This window comes from Doryrhamphus excisus, linkage group LG19 (genome assembly GCF_037039965.1).
Source record: "Doryrhamphus excisus strain RoL-2023G ecotype Guam linkage group LG19, RoL_Dexc_Guam_v1.1, whole genome shotgun sequence".
Taxonomy (NCBI): Eukaryota; Metazoa; Chordata; class Actinopteri; order Syngnathiformes; family Syngnathidae; genus Doryrhamphus; species Doryrhamphus excisus.
In genome coordinates this window covers 2,804,717-2,827,378 of record NC_136375.1, presented here as the reverse complement: position 1 = coordinate 2,827,378, position 22,662 = coordinate 2,804,717, and the positions used below count along the sequence as shown (strand labels likewise).

The following is a 22,662-nucleotide window of genomic DNA, read 5'->3' as shown; positions in this document are numbered from 1 at the left end:
GTTAACAGCTTGTGTCCACGGGTCTGCTGCCATCTTATATCCAATGCACTGGCAACATGTTTACATTCCAGTTCTGCCTCAACATCTATTAGACTACTGCTGGTGAGTTTGCTGGCTTTTACTCAGATACTTCCAACGTCATTCTGTTGGCAATTAAGACTAAATCGTGCACGTAAACATTTCTTAAGCATGAACATTGGGTTAAAGAAATGCTCTAACATGGATTTCTTTTTAGTGCCCCAATGCCGTACCTCATTGGAGTGCATTCCAGCTTAATGGAGGTAAGTACCACAGACACACTGGTGTAACTTCTGAAGGATCCAAAAAAGGACACTTAGTGTCCGTAAATTTCCACAAAATAGGATTCCTAATCTATAAGTGGAATATTTACTCAGAGCATAGAAAACAGTTTGTGACTTTTCTAAATCTATATATTTTTTAGCATTTTTACTGTGAATGTGAATCATTTACACAGGGGCTGCTGTCGGCCACAACTCGTGCCAGTCACCACACTGACACACCAGACATCATCTTAGCTCCACTGCTGCTATCACTCAGCGAAACACAACCGACGCTAGCTATCTGACGTCACACACTACTCGACCCACTTCTTAAAGGAGTAGTCACCGATATTACACTACATATCACGTCTTGAATTCCTTATATTTGTATTAGTATTTTTGTTCATTCAGCCATTAGTCAGTCTACAGGACTCTATATGGTACAACCTGCATTTAAAAATGGATGTTTTACAAATAACACATTTGAAAGTAATATTTATTTCAATACAGAAATAACCTTGTGTCCTTCATACTTTAATATGTGGGAAAGATGGATCCCAAGCTCTTATGAAACACACTTTTTCCACCATGTGGCATAAAATTGCACTGAACATGATCTCTTCTATTGTGTACTTGCATCATCAACTCTTTTTGCCTGAACTGAAAATAAATACAGTACTTTGAGATTTGGGCGTTCTGTTGGGCCTGCAACCATTTATCCTTGATAAACGAGGGACGACTGTACATACAATTACTTTGATGCATTTTTTTTTACTAATAGCATCTTAGAACTGGTTTGAATGCATGCACAGTTGTTAGCATGTGTCATAGCACACATATGTCGGTATCCAATGCTGAGATCTTTGTGTTTTTCTTTTAGAAAGTTCGGAGACTGGCAATGGACGATGTGGTGGTACTGAATGTAGACACTAACACACTAGAAACCCCGTTTAATGATCTCCAAAGTCTACCCCAGGATGTGGTAAGGAACATGAGTACATGCATGCTGTATTATTTTACTGTACACTAGGGTGCATCAAAAAACACAATTATTGAATTTTCATATGGCTGGGTACTAAAAATGTTCCAATATATGTAGAAACAACACACAGAAAATATTTTTCCAATACATGATTATTTAGGGGTGCCACCATACATCTGTTTTCGTGGAATAAAGTAGTGAACACTTCAATGGTCGCCATGGAGATTTGAGGTCAGCAAAGACTGCAGCTCAAGAACTCTCAGGTGATCTTTATGTTTTTGTTGGTATTTATACTCCTATTACATATTACTAGCAAATTTGTGGTTTTGTCTTTGTAATTTGAATGATTTGTAGTCATATTTATAGATATTTAGTGCTTATTGCCTCTACTGTAACTAACATTAGCTAGCTACAGTTTGCTAATGACAGTTAGCTAATAGCTGCAAGCCCAACAAGCCCAAGTTTCTAGTGAGTTTGCCAGTAGAGAGAGTTTGTTACTTAAATGTGTTACTATTGCCCCTTGTGTTTACAATAACATACAAATAAAATAAAAAACAAAAAGGTGTTTAAACTGTATGTCAAATATCCATCACTGATACATAAAATTCAGAGTAAGGCCATGTGAACATGTCCCATTTACCGCCATTCATTTTGTCAATAGGACAAATGAATGGAGAATCTTGAAAGTTGATTTGTCTTAGGAATACCCAATCCAAAGAGAAAACAAATAGTGAGTGAGTGAGTGTTATTTCTGGTTGCACCGTGAGTGAGTGAGTGAGTGAATGAGTGAATGAGTGAGTGAGTGAGTGTTATTTATGGTTGCACCGTGAGTGAGTGAGTGAGTGAGTGAGTGAATGAGTGAGTGAGTGTTATTTAACTGGTTGCACCGTGAGTGAGTGAGTGTTATTTCTGGTTGCACCGTGAGTGAGTGACTGTGTTTTTTTCTGTTTGCACCGTGAGTGAGTGAGTGTTATTTCTGGTTGCACCATGAGTGAGTGAGTGAGTGAGTGAGTGAGTGAGTGTTATGTCTGGTTGCACCGTGAGTGAGTGAGTGTTTTTCTGGTTGCACCGTGAGTGAGTGAGTGTTATTTTTGGTTGCACCGTGAGTGAGTGAGTGAGTGTTATTTCTGGTTGCACCGTGAGTGAGTGTTATTTCTGGTTGCACCGTGAGTGAGTGAGTGAGTGTTATGTCTGGTTGCACCGTGAGTGAGTGTTATTTCTGGTTGCACCGTGAGTGAGTGAGTGAGTGTTATTTCTGGTTGCACCGTGAGTGAGTGAGTGTTATTTTTGGTTGCACCGTGAGTGAGTGAGTGAGTGTTATTTCTGGTTGCACCGTGAGTGAGTGAGTGAGTGAGTGAGTGAGTGAGTGTTATTTCTGGTTGCACTGTGAGTGAGTGAGTTTGATGATCTGTTGTGTAGGTGGTGTTTTAGAGTGTCAAAATAAATTTTTATGGGCATTTAAATTGGAGAATCTTGAAAGTTGATTTGTCTTAGGAATACCCAATCGAAAGAGAAAACAAATATATTTACTTTGATAACCCTATAGAAAATGATGCTGTATAGTAGTTCATTGTACTCAACATTTACAGGTCAACTTTTTGGCAATGAGACTAGAAATTGCACATTTTCTAAAATTTTACAAAAGTTTATGTGTGAGGTGGCACCCCTAAATCTCAATGGATTTCCTCAAAACTTTGCAAAAGACATTTTTATGTTCATTAGAAAAAAATGGAATGCCAGCCAAATTGATATTATGAAATTAAAATGTCCCATTCAAAAGTGCTTTACTTAGAACTAACGCTTACAGGTAGATTCAATCAAAACAATTAAGATGTCATGGAAGAGGATACCATTGACAATATGTAAAAAAAAAAAAAGTTGAGGATCTCTGTTAAATTGTTTTTTTTTCCCTTTTTTTGTTCTGTGATCAGGTCTCGTCTCTGAAAAGTCGTTTGAAGAAGTTTTCGACAACTCCTGGGGACGGCATGGCTCGAGCTTTCCTCAAGAGTCAGGCGTCTTTGTTTGGCAGCTACAGAAATGCTCTGCGGATTGAGTCGGTTAGTAGATTTTACTTGACACATTTAACATTGACTTGACAAACGCTTTGTGCCGTTGCGAAGAACAGTGCTTGGAAGGCCTTTGCAAACTTTAATGACTTGTGACCTCCGTGCCACGTTACATGTTACATGTTTTCACAGGCAAGAAGATTGGAAATTGCTAACAATTATGTTAAGTAGCCAACAATGATGTCTAAATCAGGGGTCTCAAACATGCGGCCCGCAGGCCAAATGTGGCCCGCAGGACACTACTTTGAGGCCCCCGCCTTGATATGAAAGTTTAATGTTAGTGCGGCTCGTGCAAATTTGATATGGATGCCGTATGGTATCATGTACCCAGAAAAAATTACTACGTTTGATTAATGTTCATGTTAAAGGTTAAATAACTGTTAATAGTTATCCTCCCTATCCGTGTGGAAGTGGTAAGTTTTTGGCTATTTAAGTTGAAAGGAAATAACTCGAAGGCTACCGTTTAGGTCGCTAGCTCTCTAGTTTGCGAGTTAGCATGTGTCTCAAGACCCTGCAGTTGCGCAATATGTTGTAAATAAAAAGAGTATAAATGTGACTATAGTCGTGTTTTGTCATGTCTACAGGGCTCTAATAATGCTTTGTTCTTTTTAATCTGAAAAAAATCATTTGTCTACCCAGCAACTATATGTGGTTTCTTAAGTTTTTATTATTATTATTATTATTATTATATTTATTTATTACTGATTGATTTTCTTTATTCTTGATTTGTTTATTTATTTTTTATCTTATTTGTCCAAATGTCCAATTGCGTCCAATTATTTTTTAATTAATCTGATGGATAATAACCACCTGATTTAGACCTTCAAACCTTGGTCATAAGACAAGCAAAATGTGTCCATTATTGTTGATTATGAACTGAAAACATTACATAATAAGCACAAGCTTGACAACAGTTTTAGTCTTATGAATATGCATGGTGTTTATGAAGATCGATATGGAAGATTGTTTAGATATTATGGGCTCTAATTTAGTAGACCAGGCGCAGGCATTGCGCATCTGCCCTGCGCCGACGATGCAATTTTCGCAGCACTGCGCACCCACGCCTCCTCCCACAGGTGCAAATGGCAAAGAGGGAGAAGAAGAAGAGTTTAACACAGCCGAGTGTAATCTTAACCAATCAAATGAACGCCTCTGATTGCCTTCAAATGCGCAGGACTGGAATGCGCATCAGAGGCCACCATGCACGGCATGCACCACCAACACGTCCATTAAAACACACCATCAGGCTAATCCAGGCATCTTGCGTTATTATTAATTGTTGTTTTTAGTTGTTGTTAATTATTAGTTGTCTAATGAGTCACTTTTTATTGGATGTGATTGGATGGTTACTGAGGGGGGGGGGGGGGTAATCTGGGCTATGAAGAAGCATCCAGCACAGCCACGGACATGAGCGATGAGTGGATCTGTTTGTGCTTTTTGTGGTGGAGCTTTCATTTCTAAAATGTTGATTTCGGGGGGGGGCAAGCCGTTTATTAACACAACCCCCCCAACCCCTACCCTCCCCAGTGGATGCTGTCATTATTTTTTCCCTTTGAGAAACCTGCCTGTGAGGTTTTGGTGATGTGTGTACATTGTACGCCCGTTAGCTAATTTACCACTACGCAGGGTGCGCTTTGCCTGCGCCAAGATTAGACCAGTCGGAGCCGGTGAACTTTGTCACAAAATTATTACTGAAAATGTGCCCACTGGTGCGCCGCCACGCCCATTTTGGTATAATACAGTTTACCAAATTACCAAATTGGCTGCTCACAGTGGTGCGCTGGACAAAATTACCACTGCGTGGGCTGCGCCTCCACATTAGAGCCTTATATGTTAACTGTAGGTCCTGGTGTTCAACTCCTGACGTGTCTTTCTCCATGGTTAGGGTGAGCCAATAACATTCAGTGAAGAAGCCTTTGTCAATCATCGATTGAGTGCCATGAGAGAGTTTCTTCAGAATGCCATCCATCTGCAACTTTTCAAACAGGTAAACATCTGCACACAATAGTATCAGGCTTTGCTTGTTCAACCGGTGCGTGGCCATTGACTTGAAGATAGAAGCCTCCTAAAATTTAGCCACATTCTGTGAGGCACACTTCCTGTCCCTTGCTTGTAATGTGTACTATGTGGGAAATGGTAATGGTTTGATTTCATTTGAACATGCATCAGATTACAATTGAGTGCATCCCATAATCAGTTCCCAGTTCCACATGTCCAAAAGGAGTAGGAAGAAGCAAAGCTTATTAAATCCTACCCCTCCATCTGGTACTTTTACAATCAGTAACTGTTACATTTGTTCACTTCCTGCTTTCCATTATACAGTTTAAGGTTTTTTTTACATTAATTCTTATTTTTCATTTAATTAAATTTTTTGTCCCATACCGAAGTACAAGGTGATATGACCATCTGGTACTTTTACAATCAGTAACTGTTACATTTGTTCACTTCCTGCTTTCCTAATATAGTTGAAGGTTTTTTTTTAAATTAATTCTTATTTTTTATTTAATTAAATTTTTTTGTCCCATACCAAAGTACAAGGTGACATGACCATCTGGTACTTTTACAATCAGTAAATGTTACATTTGTTCACTTCCTGCTTTCCTAATATAGTATTAATTCTTATTTTTTATTTAATTTAATTTAATTTAATTTTATGTCCCATCCTGAAGTACGAGGTGATATGACCATCTGGTACTTTTACAATCAGTATCTGTTACATTTGTTCACTTCCTGCTTTCCTAATATAGTTGAAGTTTTTTTTTATTAATTCTTATTTTTAATTTAATTACATTTTTTGTCTCGTACCAAAGTACAAGGTGATATGACCATCTGGTACTTTTACAATCAGTAACTGTTACATTTGTTCACTTCCTGCTTTCCTAATGTAGTTTTTTTTAGTTGTTAGTTCCTGTTAGTTTTAGGTTTTTTTTTTTTTTATTAATTCTTATTTTTAATTTAATTTAATTTTTTGTCCTGTACTGAAGTAGGAGGTGATACGAGCATCCAATGCCATAATGTGTACCATAGTAAGTGTCAATATAGTGATATATATAGCACATCATGACTGGTTCAAGACTCTTCATCCTTGTATTTAGCAAACATCAACTGCTTGTATTGTTTCTTGAATTGGCTCATCGTTGTGCATTGTTTGATTTCCTTACTCAATCCATTCCATAGTTTGATTCCACATACTGAAATGCTATGGCTAGCATAACGTAGTCCTAGCATAGAAGTGTTTCAAATGTACTTATTTTAGCTGTTTGAAGATGAACTATATCAGCAAGTTGAAGTATTTGTCATTTTAGAAATAAGGAGTTAGTATGTTCTCTGTAGGCGGCATTATGAATTATCCTTACTGACCTTTTTTGCAGTACATTTAGCGAGTGAAGATTGCGAGAAATATTAGCCCATATTTCCACACAATAAGTAAGATATGGTAGAACCAGAGAGCAATAAAGAGTGTGGAGTGATTTCTGATTGAGAACAAATTTTGCTTAAATTAATATGTACCCAACCAAAGGCTACAAATGAACCAGTTATACACACATTTTGGTTAATTTGATGTATCATTAACTATTGGGAATTCAAAGGTGATTGGGAAAAGATCAGATAAAATAGAATTTTGTGGAAATGAAGGAAATGAGTCTGATCTACTACCATGCACGTACTTACAATGGAGCCTCGATTAGCGCCATGAACCTGTTCCAGATGGTGCAATGCCAACTGAAACATACTCTAAGCAAATCCATTTTTCCCATAAGAAATAATGTCAGTCCGAGTAATCCGTTCCAGAGAGACGAAAATGTTAACACAAAACCTGTTTTTGTAGTTGTCTATATAAACTTAAACTGTATTATGGAAAGCAGGAAGTGAACAAATGTAACAGTTACTGATTGTAAAAGTACCAGATGGAGGGGTAGGATTTAATAAGCTTTGCTTCTTCCTACTCCTTTTGGACATGTGGAACTGGGAACTGATTATGGGATGCACTCAATTGTATTCTGATGCATGTTCAAATGAAATAAAACCATTACCATAATAACACAAGAAAACACTAACAGGAAAATGTATGCTAACTGAGGCAAAATATTGACATAAAATGTAAACACTAACCAAGGTTCCATTGTGCAAAAGAGATTTGCCTTGTAAGACATAATAAAGGTTAACGTTAAGAACAAAAGTGACAATATTATATTATGACATGTTACAAACGCTAAGCTATTGTTATATTTATTGTTTCAAACTGCAGTTCATTGATGGCCGTTTGGACCGGTTAAACTCTGGAGAAGGTTTCAGTGACATCTTTGAGGAGGAAATCAACAAAGGCGAATATGCGGGTGAGTTTCCATTTCAGTCCTTCTGTGTTGGGTGGGAAAAAAATGTTCTTTGGGATTGATACAGTTGTGAAAAACAAAGTACACTTTCTTTCAATTGTAGCTTTTCAAGCATCACAACACAGAAAAATAGTCATTTTGCATTGCTTTCATTGCTTTCAACGTGTCATTCATGAACAAAATGCTTTTTGAAGTGAATGACGGGATCCGGATCTTTGAAGTGAATGATCCTCTGTTTTCAAAACCGGCAAACACTGTTGCCTGGATGCTGCTCTGAGAGAGTACATGACATGTACTCTAAAGGACAGGTGCAACACTGACTTGTTTTGGAAGTACTGGATATAAGAACACTTTTGCACGTAAGGCTCTATTTTCGTCGTCCATGCAGCCTAAGCAAAGATACTTATGTGATTATTATGACTTTAACATTGAAAAGAGAGTATACAGTAAAGTCTCGTTATATCGATATCGGTTAAAACGAATTACTACTTATTACGATACTATTTTCATTTCCCGGCAAATTTCTAGTCTTTTATGATATAATTAGTTCCGTTAGTACGATACCCGGTTATTATGATAATCCGGTTACTACGATGCCCTTTTCATCTCCCGCCAGCCAATTTGGTCTGCTTATATCGATACAAAAGCAGCTTAAATCAATCTTTGGATTTCAATACCAAAAAAGAACACGGCGAACGGCTGCTTCCAGTCAACTTTATTTTTCACACTTCCACCACCAGAGTGCAGCACACACAGCGGAAAACACCCGTCCCTCGCGCCTACCCCTCCGGGTGGCAACACCTTCCCTATCGATAGTTCCGGGGTGAATTATGTCCCGGTAACCAGTAATCACTACAGCGTAAGTTTATTTTATTTATTGTCGTACAAAATTTATTGTAGTACAAAAGCATGCTAGATACGCAATCCATGAACTCAAGGAGAAAATGACATGCCATATCAAAGATCCGCCCACTTTTAATGCAGTTCGGCGCAGGATCGGATATATGGATAGTCCGGTTATATCGGTATTTTTTCCGACTCCCGAGAATATCAATATAACGAGACTTTACTGTACTTTGTTTTTCACATGACAGCAGGTTTGGTATATTATATTAACTTATAACTTATATATAATAATATGCTGTACTAGAAAGTCGATATATGATCATTTTTCCTGTTATCGTTCAGCATACAAGACTTTTTCTTATTGCAATTCTCTCCACAGGAAGTGACAAATCCTACCACCAGTGGCTAAACACCGTGAAGGTTAGTTAAATGTTTTATCATTTTACCACACAGAAATAGCCCTGTCTGCAAACAGAAAGTTATTACGTGACATTTACATATTTTAGTATGTGACCTTGATCAATCTTCATTGAAGTACTTTCTTGGTCATGTTGTTAACACAACTACGTTTCATAGACAGTACTACTATCAACTTTGCTCTTTTTTCCCCCCTCAAATATTTCAACTTTCTTCATAAGAAATCTTTCTGAATTTTCCCTCTAATATATCTAATATTTGCTCTAATATTAATATTGTGACTTTTATTTGCTCAGTGTAATTTTCTAAAACTTTTATTTTATTTATTTTATTTATTTTATTTATTTTATTTATTTTATTTAGTTTTTATTTTATACAAAACTGTTTTATTTTATTATTATTATTATTAATATTATATAATATTTCAACTCTGTGCTACTAAAATTACATTATTTTTCTCTTAACATTCCGAGTTCATTCTTGTAAAATTGTGACTCTTTTGTCTTAATATTTTGGCTTTATTCAGATAAAATATATATTTTTTTCCCCATATTCCAACTATTTCAACTTTCTTCTTGTAAATGTTATATTTATTTGTTTATTTGTTCTATTTATCTATTTTATAATTATGACTTTATTTCCCCAATATTTAGACTTTTTTCTCGAAATACTTCTCGTAAAACTTTGTCCCTGACAAATTTTCCAAAATACTACTTTATTTGTTTTTCATAATAGTACACATTAAAAAAAAAAATCATATTTCAACTTTATGCAAATAAAATGCTATTTTTCCTCATAATATTATGAGGTTATTTATGTAAATTTATGGTTAAAATGTGTCATATTTTAACTTTATGCAAATAAAATGCTATTTTTTCCTCAGAATATTATGAGGTTATTTTTGTAAAATTATGGCTTTCTCGTTAGATTCCCACTTTGTCTCCTAATATTTTGACTTTATTCTTATAAAATTGACCGTATTCTATTTGTGTGTTGTAATTATTCCCTGACAGAAAGGAAGCGGGGCTATCTTGAACTCTGTGAAGACCAAGGCAAACCCAGCCATGAAGACTGTTTACAAATTTGTGAGTACAACCAAGAAAAAAAAACTATGCTTGCTATGACTTGGACGGGAACTTATGCTTCATCTGCTTCATCGGCAGGCCAAGGACCATGCCAAAATGGGTATCAAGGAAGTCAAGAGCCGGCTAAAGCAGAAGGTCAGTGACTGATCAAACTAAATGAGCAAGTGGCATTTAGTGTTTTTCACAATTAGTCCATGTCCTTGCTTCTCTACCGCAGGAGCACCCAGATATCGGACCGGGAATGGTTGTTGGTGACAATGACAAGAGTGAGGGAGCACCACCGACATGGGATGAGCATAGACTCAATTGGCATTTTGGACTGGTGAGCATTTTCACATTGACACTTCAAATCATAGAAAAGACTTCCTTAAAATGTTGGTCTTCTGCAGCATCAAATATCCAACAGCGTATTTTAGAGGTGCAACAAACGGGAAAATGTATGGTTTGATATTTTTTCAATACAAAATCTAGACATTTGGAAACTTTTCTAAGTGGTATGTTATTAAAGATTCAAAAGTAGTGTTTGTAAATGCAATATATATGTTGTGGGTTTAAATGCTAACTGTAAGCTACACCCGCTAGCCACACTAGTGTATAAGCTCCATGTGTCCACGTCATAAAATGTCATACAAAATTGCAGGAGGTCATTATTCAATATGACAGTCTGACTCAGTGTCATCTTACAATCAATGCTAAACTCATAATACAGCAACTTAATACTCAAAAGGTAGACCTAATAAATATACTAATATGAATTATATACGTCAAAATAAAAAATGACCACAATCTATTGTGTGAGCAAAGCATTTCATTGTAGGACAAGCAGCATAGAAAATGGGTGAATGGTGCTGCAGTGTTGCTTCTGTTCACCAGAGAAACCCAGAGGGAGGCTGATGTCAATGCAGCGCTGCAGCGATGAATGCATTGTATCATGATGGAAAAACTTTAGAAAATCACAGGTTTTTATTAAATTAAATTAAATTAAATTAAATTAAATTAAATTAAATTAAATTAAATTAAATTAAATTAAATTAAATTAAATTAAATTAAATTAAATTTAAAAAACAACTTAAATTATATTAGGAAAGCAGGAAGTGAACAAATGTAAGAGTCTGTCTGTAAATCATGCGACGGAAAAATATATCAGTGAACCCACGCGCGTATCGGCCGTTACTGATTCAAGTAAAGAACGCAAATATCGCCCCGATATATCGGCCGATCCTTACATAACACCCGCTACATAAGCAGTCTATTTTCATTCCTGTTCTTTTCCCACTGAATGTACTATTCAACTTATTGACAGATGTTTTTTTTATTCACTTTTACAGACACAGTCACCCATCCTGTTGAAGAGACACGCCAGTAACGACAGTCTGGAAAGTTCGGATGACCAGTAAGCCTACTTCAGTTCCGTATAGAGCCGCTATAGAAAACCACAACCTAAATTGCAGAATATCTTATACTTAATGAAAAGCCTTTGAAGTGCAGTTTGAATTTGTGCTTGTGCAAAATAAGACCATGTGCTAGCATAAAACAAGTTTCCGGACCATTTAAGGACAAAAACCATAGCAGGTTCTCAATAGTAACTCCAGCTGAGTTCAATTTCAGACTTTACTTTGGAGCTTGTTAAACCGAACCCACAGAAATAAGACTTATCAGTACCCACGTTTACATGAGATTTTCTCTTTACGAATGGAATTGAAATTAGTTTGGATCAAAAACAAACTCATGAATAAAGTATAGATGGGTTTAGATTCTGTTCCAAGGAAATACAGTTGGATTCGGTGCAGATTCTGGAAGACCTAGAAAGCATTGCGTGTGGGTTATTATGTGTAGCTGCTCTATAGGAGTCCATAAAATGAGCATGATAGGAATCCTTCATCCACAATCCTTATGATGAACACATTTATTTGACCTTTTTCACAAGAGAAAACAAGTTAGCATGAGCTAGCCAACAATGCACCCCATTGGGAGGTACCTTTTTGACTACGAAACTCTAACAATAGCCACGTTTACATGAGGAGTTTTTTTCTTTTCAAATGGAATCTTTCCGAAAACACGATATACATGGAAATGAATATTCCAATCTCTTGTCTACATGCGCCGCTATAATCAAACAGAATAGTCAATAGGGCATGCCCAGTAAAACGTAAACATCAACATTACGTGATACCGACTTTTCAGAGTTTTTTTTCCGTATTGCCGGTTTTTTGTTGGTCCAGTCTTGAAATTTAGTTTGGATCAAAAACAAACTTTCCTTAGCAATCCAGTGCCGATTGCTCGCCTCCATTTTTGAAAGCGAAGAACGTCTGGAGCTGCGTGTTCAAATTCAATCTTCCTAATATTTTATAATGAAACTGGGGACATGTTTTATATAGATATATATTTTCTTTTTATGAATAAAGTATAGAAGGGTTTAGATTCTGTTCCAAGGAAATACAGTTGGATTCGGTGCAGATTCTGGAAGACCTAGAAAGCATTGTGTGTGGGTTATTATGTGTAGCTGCTCTATAGGAGTCCACAAAATGAGCATGATAGGAATCCTTCATCCACAATCCTTATGAGGAACACATTTATTTGACCTTTTTCACAAGAGAAAACGAGTTAGCATGAGCTAGCTAACAATGCACACAACAACAACAACAATGCACAGTAGGATGCTGCCTCCCAACACATCCACTCATCTTGGCGTCAAAGAGCTCCAGTTTGATGATGCTTCGTATCCTGCAGGTCGCAGCCATACCACTCACTCAGAGAGGCGGAGTGGATGGAAGAAAGGGATTGTCAGACGGCCCCTCCCAGCCCGCTGAAGGAGAACATCTCCAACGTCAGCTTACTGGCCAATATCTTCAGCTGCCTGGATGAGCACGAGAGCCCAGGATTTCCTCTGGCTAAAAGTCTAGAGGACCTGAGGATTCTGCAAGACTCTGACGCACTTCAAGCCAAGCTCACCTGTGAGGTCAGAGATGTTTTTTTTTTAGATTTCATCAATTTGTCTTTTTCTAATACAGTATTACCGTATACTGTATATACTAGGTGCCTGCTATTGCCAATATCACTTTCATAATGTTATATAGTAATGAATAATGAATAACTATTAGATGCTGTCGTTTATTCTCAAAGAAAATTAATGTGAAAAAAAGAACAAATGTAAACATTAAATATTTAATTTATTTAATATTTTTCATTTTTCAATAAATCAAAATGATGATTAAAAATATGAATGATATATATTTTATATACGTATATTTATATAATTTAGTTTTTTTTGTTAAACCTAAATTTTAAAAATTATGAAAAAAATAAAATGGACTACTTTCATCTATATTTTTCTTTTTCAAAATATGTTTTATATTAATATATTATGTTTTTAATAATATATTCCTTATAATATTATTTATATATTTATTTAATATATTTATATACAATAAAAATTGTGACAGAAAATACAGTAAATATTAACCATTAATATTTAGTATTTATATTTTAAATCATTTTTACTTTTTCTAATAAAAATAAAATAACAAATAATTGTAAAATATAAAAAAATGAAATATATATTTCATATATATTTGAGCATATTTTTATTTAAATATGAACGGTTATAGTTCATATATTTTTTTATCATTTTAGGTTTTTATTTAAATAACAATGCTGATTTTAAATAAAATATTAATTATAATAAAAATACTTTACATTTTATAATTGTTAGTATTTTTTAAAATGCAAATAAAAATGCTGATAATAGGAAATACTTGATATTTCAACATTATTGATATTTCATAATGTTTTATCATCATTTTAGGTTTTAAAATAAATACAACTGGTGATAAAAATCCTATTATTTGTTCATTTTTATTTTTAGCTTTTTATTTCACCAAAATTAAAATCCTGATTATGAAAAAAATAATAACTTAAAAAAAAATTGTCACAGAATATACGGTAAATATGAACTATTAATATTTAGTATCTATATTTTAAATCATTTTTACTTTTTCTAATGAAAATAAAATAAAAAATAATTGTCAAATATAAAAAAAATTAAATATATATTTCATATATATTTTAGCATATTTTTATTTAAATAAGAACTGTTATAGTTCATTTTCTTTATCCTTTTAGGTTTTTATTCAAACAACAATGCTGATTTAAAATAAAATACTAATTATAATAAAAATACTTTACATTTTATAATTGTTTGTATTTTTTAAAGAATTAAAAATAATAACAAAATAAAAAGTAAAATTTATAATGATAATAATAATTTTAAAATATTTTTTTACAAATAAAAATGCTAATAATAGAAAATACTAGATATTTCAACATAATTTGTACAGTTTTATTTAAATATGAAAATGATAAAGATTAGAATAATTTAAATATGAAGTATTGACATTTCATAATGTTTCATCATCATTGTAGTTTTGAAAATAAATAAAACTGGTGATAAAAATCCTATTATTTGTTTGTTATTATTATTAGTTTTTTATTTCACCAAATTTAAAATCTTTATTATTAAAAAAGAAACTAAAACTTAACATTTTTTAGGTTTTTATTTAAATAACAATGCTGATTTTAAATAAAATATTAATTATAATAAAAATACTTTACATTTTATAATTGTTTGTATTTTTTAAATAATAATAAAAAATAATAATAAAATTAAAATAAATAATAATAATTAAAAAATTAAAAATATTTTTTACAAATAAAAATGCTGATAATGGGAAATACTTGATATTTTTATCATTTTGAAATTTGTATTTAAATATGAAAATGATAAAGATCAGAATAATTAAAATATGAAGTATTGACATTTCATAATGTTTCATCATTATTTTAGGTTTTAAAATAAATAAAACTGGTGATAAAATTCCTATTATTTGTTTATTATTTTATTTATTTAAAATAAAAATCCTGATTATTAAAAATAATAATAACTTAGCATTATTATAACTATTGTGAATTTAATTTACTGGATAAATAATTGCCTTGTGAGTTTAATGAGGAAGAGAAAACTCGTTAAAGCTGTGTCATGTGTTGCATTTCCTGTCTGCAGCGAAAGGAGCTGAGTTTCACTGAATATTCCCAAATGTTTCCGGGCCTGAAGCCATCCAACCCTTATAACAAGCTATTGAGTCCCGGACAGGATCAAGTAGACTTTTCCCCTTGCGAGCCTCCTTCCTGCCAAAGACCCCCATCTTCCCAACCCCGCAGCCAGAACAAATACCACAGCAGTAAGAATTCCGACTCCTGCAGCCAAGACATCATCACAATACCTCGTCCTCACGGCAAGAGAAGAGCTGATCTGGGACCTGTGCGTGCACCAATTCTCGGGCAGGCGCCGTGTACACAATTCCATAATGACGCGACAAAAACAGGTGGCATGGAATTTCGAAAAGCCCTAACAAAGACCTCAGATGACGTCCAAATGAAGTCTGGGCAGGATGGTGTGGATTTGATAAGCCTTCTGGACCCCCTCAACGACTCGGCACGCAGTAGTTTCATGTCAGGAAGGGGTGACGTGGATATTGAGGTGTTTTCTTGCAAAGCAACCCCTTTCGCACAGAACCTGCCTCCGTTTCAGCCACTTGATGACATATCACCTAATCTCTTCACCCAAGCTACCTGGAGCAAAACGCCGGAACCGCGCCGGCCGCAGCCGTTCCACGCCCTCTCCGGCAGTGCCACCCTCATACCCGGGTACCCGACCTCATACATTTCCTTGCCTCACTCGTCCACCGCGAATTATGCACTTTCGAGTGCGCTTACGAACTCATCGTCCGTGCCGAGCGCGGCACCCAACCCGCTCGCCAGGCCGCGTCATGCCGAAGGGGAAAACCACCACACTCAGGATCTGTTTGGCGACCTGCTGACAATGATTAAACCAGCCGCCCCCCCCCAGAAGACCGTGGAGCAGAAGAGGTGGGAAACATTTGACTGAAGCCTGCACATAAATAATCTCATCCTCTGCTGATTTTGGCACGTTACCCCGTTACCCCGTGTACATTCGGAGTACTCAAGCACTTTTACCCAAGGGTTTGCCCAAGGACACTTCAACATTGTCATTAAACCCGCAACCTTCAGGTTTGAAAGTGGACACCGCTAAGTAATAGAATTACACCAACGACTAAACCGCCTCTGATAGTGGCATCAAACACATCTGAGTCAATTACAAATTCATTGATACAGTAAAGTCTCGTTATATCGATATCGGTTAAAACGAATTACTACTTATTACGATACTATTTTCATTTCCCGGCAAATTTCTAGTCTTTTATGATATAATTAGCTCCGTTAGTACGATACCCGATTATTATGATAATCCGGTTACTACGATGCCCTTTTCATCTCCCGCCAGCCAATTTGGTCTGCTTATATCGATACAAAAGCAGCTTAAATCAATCTTTGCTTAAGGATTTCAATACCAAAAAAGAACACGGCGAACGGCTGCTTCCAGTCAACTTTATTTTTCACACTTCCACCACCAGAGTGCAGCACACACAGCGGAAAACACCCGTCCCTCGCGCCTACCCCTCCGGGTGGCAACACCTTCCCTATCAATAGTTCCAGGGTGAATTATGTCCCGGTAACCAGTAATCACTACAGCGTAAGTTTATTTTTATTTACTGTAGTACAAAATTTATTATAGTACAAAAGCATGCTAGATACGCAATCCATGAACTCAAGGAGAAAATTACATGCCATATCAAAGATCCGCCCACTTTTAATGCAGTTCGGCACAGGATCGGATATATGGATAGTCCGGTTATATCGGTATTTTTTCCGACTCCCGAGAATATCGATATAACGAGACTTTACTGTATCTGCCATACAAAGCAGGTACCGTTCACATGTTAGTGAGGGTACCCTGCAAAAGTCAGCAGGGGTTCAAATCCCACCATGTTTTGTCTGAATGTTGCCTTATGATTTCATGACTGCACGGGAGCCATTTTTGAAATATTACAAAACATATCAAATGTTCCTCAAATTCAAACCCAAACTGCAATGAAATGCATGATTGTCTTTCATGAAACGTCTTACAACAAACGACTCCAAGCCCCCCGCCCCCCCCACGCACGGAAAATCCATGTGAAATGTGAAAACGTACATTGGAACCTTGGATAGCGTCATTATTCCATCTTTAGCCAAATCCAAATTTCTCATAAGGAATAATAATAAGGCCAAAAATATTAACACAAAACCGTCAAATGATTCAAAACTGGAATCAAATTAATCACAGTTTTCAAATTAATTAATCATGATTCATCATTATTTGAAACTGTGTAAAATTTGCCAATTTTTTATGTGTTTTATGCACAGAAAGATACATGACAGGACACAATTTATTATAACTTATAATAAATAATTTAATTTTATTACAGCTGTCAAATGATTACAAAATTAATCATGATTAATTTAGCATTAGCAACTGCAGTCATGGAAAAAAAATGATGCTAGCGTCAACTGCTGACGTCATCGTAGACGGGCGACGTAACTTCCAGCAGCGTTTGCCATTTAGCTAATAGCTAACAAAGAAGGACGTTTATGATAAATACATTAAAAAGACTTTTAACACAAGCTTTGCATTAATAACATGACGAGAGAATGTACACTTGTGGTGTGTACATTTTCAATGTTAACCAAAAAACACGCTAAGCAAGGTTCCTTGTACTCCAATAGGGTTTCTGTTATTTTGGTTCACTTTTTGTCAACACACACTTGCTATCTTATTGACACTCAATAAAGACATTCCTCTGAATTCATACCGCATATTGGTCATTTTCAAACCTGTGTAGGCTAAGAACCTACTGCAAAAAAATCTAGTCAAAGATCCTTTATCAGACAAGAAGGCTTGGCTGTTTTTAAGGTCCTACTGCCAAAATATCAGTCAAAGATCCTCGACATGAAAAGAACACTTGGCTGTTTGTAAGGGCTTAATGTAAAAAAAGCTAGTCCAAGATCCTCAATATAAGACAAGCACTTAGTTGTTTTTAAGGACATACTACAGAAAATATGCTGGTCAAAGATCCTTACAGAAGTGTTTGCTGTTTTTAAGAACCTACTGCAAAAAATCTAGTCAAAGATCCTCGACATGAAAGGAACACTTGGCTGTTTGTAAGGGCTTAATGTCAAAAAGATAGTCCAAGACGTACTACAGAAAATATGCTGGTCAAAGATCCTCTTTATTACAGAAGTGTTTGCTGTTTTTAAGAACCTACTGCAAAAAAATCTAGTCAAAGATCCTTTATCAGACAAGAGTGCTTGGCTGTCTTTAAGGTCCTACTGCCAAACTATCAGTCAAAGATCCTCGAAAGGAACACTTTGCTGTTTGTAAGGGCTTAATGTAAAAAAGCTAGTCCAAGATGCTCAATATAAGACAAGCACTTAGTTGTTTTTAAGGACGTACTACAGAAAATATGCTGGTCAAAGATCCTTACAGAAGTGTTTGCTGTTTAAAAAGCTAGTCCAAGATCCTCAATAAAAAAGACAAAAAAAGACAAGCACTTAGTTGTTTTTAAGGACGTACTACAGAAAATATACTGGTCAAAGATCCTCTGTATTACAGAAGTGTTTGCTGTTTTTAAGAACCTACTGCAAAAAAATCTAGTCAAAGATCCTTTATCAGACAAGAGTGCTTGGCTGTTTTTAAGGTCCTACTGCCAAAATATCAGTCAAAGATCCTCGACATGAAAAGAACACTTGGCTGCTGTTTTTAAGAACCTACTGCAAAAAAATCTAGTCAAAGATCCTCGACATGAAAGGAACACTTGGCTGTTTGTAAGGGCTTAATGTCAAAAAGCTAGTCCAAGATCCTTAATAAAAAAAAGACAAGCACTTAGTTGTTTTTAAGGATGTACTACAGACAATATGCTGGTCAAAGATCCTTACAGAAGTGTTTGCTGTTTTTAAGAACCTACTGCAAAAAAATCTAATCAAAGATCCTTTATCAGACAAGAGTGCTTGGCTGTCTTTAAGGTCTTACTGCCAAACTATCAGTCAAAGATCCTCGAAAGGAACACTTTGCTGTTTGTAAGGGCTTAATGTAAAAAAAGCTAGTCCAAGATCCTCAATATAAGACAAGCACTTAGTTGTTTTTAAGGACGTACTACAGAAAATATGCTGGTCAAAGATCCTTACAGAAGTGTTTGCTGTTTAAAAAGCTAGTCCAAGATCCTCAATAAAAAAAGACAAGCACTTAGTTGTTTTTAAGGACGCACTACAGAAAATATGCTGGTCAAAGATCCTTACAGAAGTGTTTGCTGTTTTTAAGAGCCTACTGCAAAAAAATCTAGTCAAAGATCCTTTATCAGACAAGAGTGCTTGGCTGTCTTTAAGGTGCTACTGCCAAACTATCAGTCAAAGATCCTCGAAAGGAACACTTTGCTGTTTGTAAGGGCTTAATGTAAAAAAGCTAGTCCAAGATGCTCAATATAAGACAAGCACTTAGTTGTTTTTAAGGACGTACTACAGAAAATATGCTGGTCAAAGATCCTTACAGAAGTGTTTGCTGTTTAAAAAGCTAGTCCAAGATCCTCAATAAAAAAAGACAAAAAAAGACAAGCACTTAGTTGTTTTTAAGGACGTACTACAGAAAATATACTGGTCAAAGATCCTCTGTATTACAGAAGTGTTTGCTGTTTTTAAGGACCTACTGCAAAAAAATCTAGTCAAAGATCCTTTATCAGACAAGAGTGCTTGTCTGTTTTTAAGGTCCTACTGCCAAAATATCAGTCAAAGATCCTCGACATGAAAAGAACACTTGGCTGTTTGTAAGGGCTTAATGTAAAAAAGCTAGTCCAAGATCCTCAATATAAGACAAGCACTTAGTTGTTTTTAAGGATGTACTACAGACAATATGCTGGTCAAAGATCCTTACAGAAGTGTTTGCTGTTTTTAAGAACCTACTGAAAAAAATCTAGTCAAAGATCCTCGACATGAAAGGAACACTTGACTGTTTGTAAGGGCTTAATGTCAAAAAGCTAGTCCAAGATCCTTAATAAAAAAAAGACAAGCACTTAGTTGTTTTTAAGGACGTACTACAGAAAATATGCTGGTCAAAGATCCTCTTTATTACAGAAGTGTTTGCTGTTTTCAAGAACCTACTGCAAAAAAATCTAGTCAAAGATCCTTTATCAGACAAGAGTGCTTGGCTGTTTTTAAGGTCCTACTGCCAAAATATCAGTCAAAGATCCTCGACATGAAAAGAACACTTGGCTGTTTGTAAGGGCTTAATGTCAAAAAGCTAGTCTAAGATCCTCAATATAAGACAAGCACTTAGTTGTTTTTAAGGACATACTACAGAAAATATGCTGGTCAAAGATCCTTACAGAAGTGTTTGCTGTTTTTAAGAACCTACTGCAAAAAAATCTAGTCAAAGATCCTCTATCAGACAAGAGTGCTTGGCTGTCATTAAGGTCCTCCTGCCAAAATATCAGTCAAAGATCCTCGACATGAAAGGAACACTTGGCTGTTTGTAAGGGCTTAATGTCAAAAAGCTAGTCCAAGATCCTTAATAAAAAAAAAAGACAAGCACTTAGTTGTTTTTAAGGACATACTACAGAAAATATGCTGGTCAAAGATCCTCTTTATTACAGAAGTGTTTGCTGTTTTTAAGAACCTACTGCAAAAAAATCTAGTCAAAGATCCTCTATCAGACAAGAGTGCTTGGCTGTCATTAAGGTCCTCCTGCCAAAATATCAGTCAAAGATCCTCAACATGAAAGGAACACTTGGCTGTTTGTAAGGGCTTAATGTAAAAAAAAAGCTAGTCCAAGATCCTCAATATAAGACAAGCACTTAGTTGTTTTTAAGGACATACTACAGAAAATACGCTGGTCAAAGATCCTTACAGAAGTGTTTGCTGTTTTTAAGAACCTACTGCAAAAAATTTAGTCAAAGATCCTCGACATGAAAGGAACACTTGGCTGTTTGTAAGGGCTTAATGTCAAAAAGCTAGTCCAAGATCCTTAATAAAAAAAAAGACAAGCACTTAGTTGTTTTTAAGGACATACTACAGAAAATATGCTGGTCAAAGATCCTCTGTATTACAGAAGTGTTTGCTGTTTTTAAGACCCTACTACAAAAAAATCAGGTCAAAGATCCTTTATCAGACAAGAGTGTTTGGCTATCTTTAAGGTCCTGCTGCCAAAATATCAAAGATCCTCGACATGAAAGGAACACTTGGCTGTTTGTAAGGGCTTAATGTAAAAAAGCTAGTCCAAGATCCTCAATATAAGACAAGCACTTAGTTGTTTTTAAGGACGTACTACAGAAAATATGCTGGTCAAAGATCCTCTTTATTACAGAAGTCTTTGCTGTTTTTAAGAACCTACTGCAAAAAAATCTAGTCAAAGATCCTTCATCAGACAAGAGTGCTTGGTTGTCTTCAAGATCCTACTGCCAAAATATCAGTCAAAGATCCTCGACATTAAAAGAACACTTGGCTGTTTGAATGCATGATGACTGTTTTTAAGGCCCTATTGTGAAAATGCCAGTCAAAGATCCTCAATATAACAGAAGCACATTTTTAAAGACTTACTTCAAAAAAGCCAGTCAAAGATCCTCTGTAAAGACAGGAGCGCTTTGCTGTTTTTAAGGTCCGACTGCAAGAATGCTTGTCAAAGATCCTCCATAGTCCATACGACGAATACATGACTGTTTTTAAGGCCCTATTGTGAAAATGCCAGTCAAAGATCCTCAATATAACAGAAGCACATTTTTAAAGACTTGCTTCAAAAAAAGCCAGTCAAAGATTCTCTGTAAAGACAGGAGCGCTTTGCTGTTTTTAAGGTCCGACTGCAAGAATGCTTGTCAAAGATCCTCCATAGTCCATATGACGAATACATGACTGTTTTTAAGGCCCTATTGCGAAAATGCCAGTCAAAGATCCTCAAAATAACAGTAGACCTACTGCAAATTCCCCAATCAAAGATCCTTAATGTGACTGTTTTTAAGGACCTATTGCCAAAAAGCCAGTGAAAGATCCTCTGTGAGAAAGGAGCGCTGTTTTTAGGCGTGTATTGCAAAAAATATGCTGGTCAAAGATCCACTACATGACAAGACTGCTCAGGTGTTTTTAGGAATCTGCCGCATAAATGTTAGACTCAAGTTTTGAAATGAAGTCGCAGGCCGGTCTGATGTGGCCGAAGGGCCAACTTTCTGGGAGCAGTGACGATCAGGTCTACCTCAACACCAGGAAGACCAAAGATATCTTGGATTTTCTGGAGGTGGAGGACCACACCGACGGCACGCTTGACCATCAACAGGGAAGTGGAGGGCTGGACTGTAAACACCACCCATATTGTAAAAAAAAAAAAGGGTGCTTTTTTGCAGCTGCACTGTAATAAGACCCGCTTACTTGTAGGCATACAGGGACTGCAGATATTAGGTATTGTTGTCAGGAATAAACAATCTGGTTCTCATTCTACAATTTGGTTCTTTAAGACTCCCTTTTCCTCTATTCGAAACCCACTTAGAGTCCTCAGTGGGAGGATTTCTACACGGTGCCCACGCTTGGGACCCGTAACACGGACACCCTTTGTTAATAAACATGTTTTTTTCCATTTTGTTTTTTGTTTTTGTTTTTGTTTTCTTGACGCTACAGCTTCCAAATTTGCAGCCTGTCCTTGGCATGTCCACCTAGATATGT

General features: G+C 35.8%; 1 protein-coding gene across 1 annotated transcript in view; it reads left to right on the top strand.

The window, feature by feature from the left end:
- dennd1a (DENN/MADD domain containing 1A) overlaps positions 1 to 18,074 on the top strand; it is a 32,977-nt gene extending 14,903 nt beyond the window's left edge. Inside the window, exons 10-22 of the mRNA XM_078799016.1 lie at positions 2 to 102; positions 236 to 281; positions 1,162 to 1,263; positions 3,195 to 3,320; positions 5,215 to 5,316; positions 7,579 to 7,666; positions 8,889 to 8,929; positions 9,940 to 10,011; positions 10,090 to 10,146; positions 10,229 to 10,333; positions 11,340 to 11,404; positions 12,742 to 12,970; positions 15,071 to 18,074. Coding sequence (XP_078655142.1) covers positions 2 to 102; positions 236 to 281; positions 1,162 to 1,263; positions 3,195 to 3,320; positions 5,215 to 5,316; positions 7,579 to 7,666; positions 8,889 to 8,929; positions 9,940 to 10,011; positions 10,090 to 10,146; positions 10,229 to 10,333; positions 11,340 to 11,404; positions 12,742 to 12,970; positions 15,071 to 15,955 — 2,019 coding nt within the window. The 3' untranslated portion in view covers positions 15,956 to 18,074. The remainder of the gene's footprint in view (position 1; positions 103 to 235; positions 282 to 1,161; positions 1,264 to 3,194; positions 3,321 to 5,214; positions 5,317 to 7,578; positions 7,667 to 8,888; positions 8,930 to 9,939; positions 10,012 to 10,089; positions 10,147 to 10,228; positions 10,334 to 11,339; positions 11,405 to 12,741; positions 12,971 to 15,070) is intronic.
- The last annotated feature ends 4,588 nt before the right edge of the window (positions 18,075 to 22,662 follow it).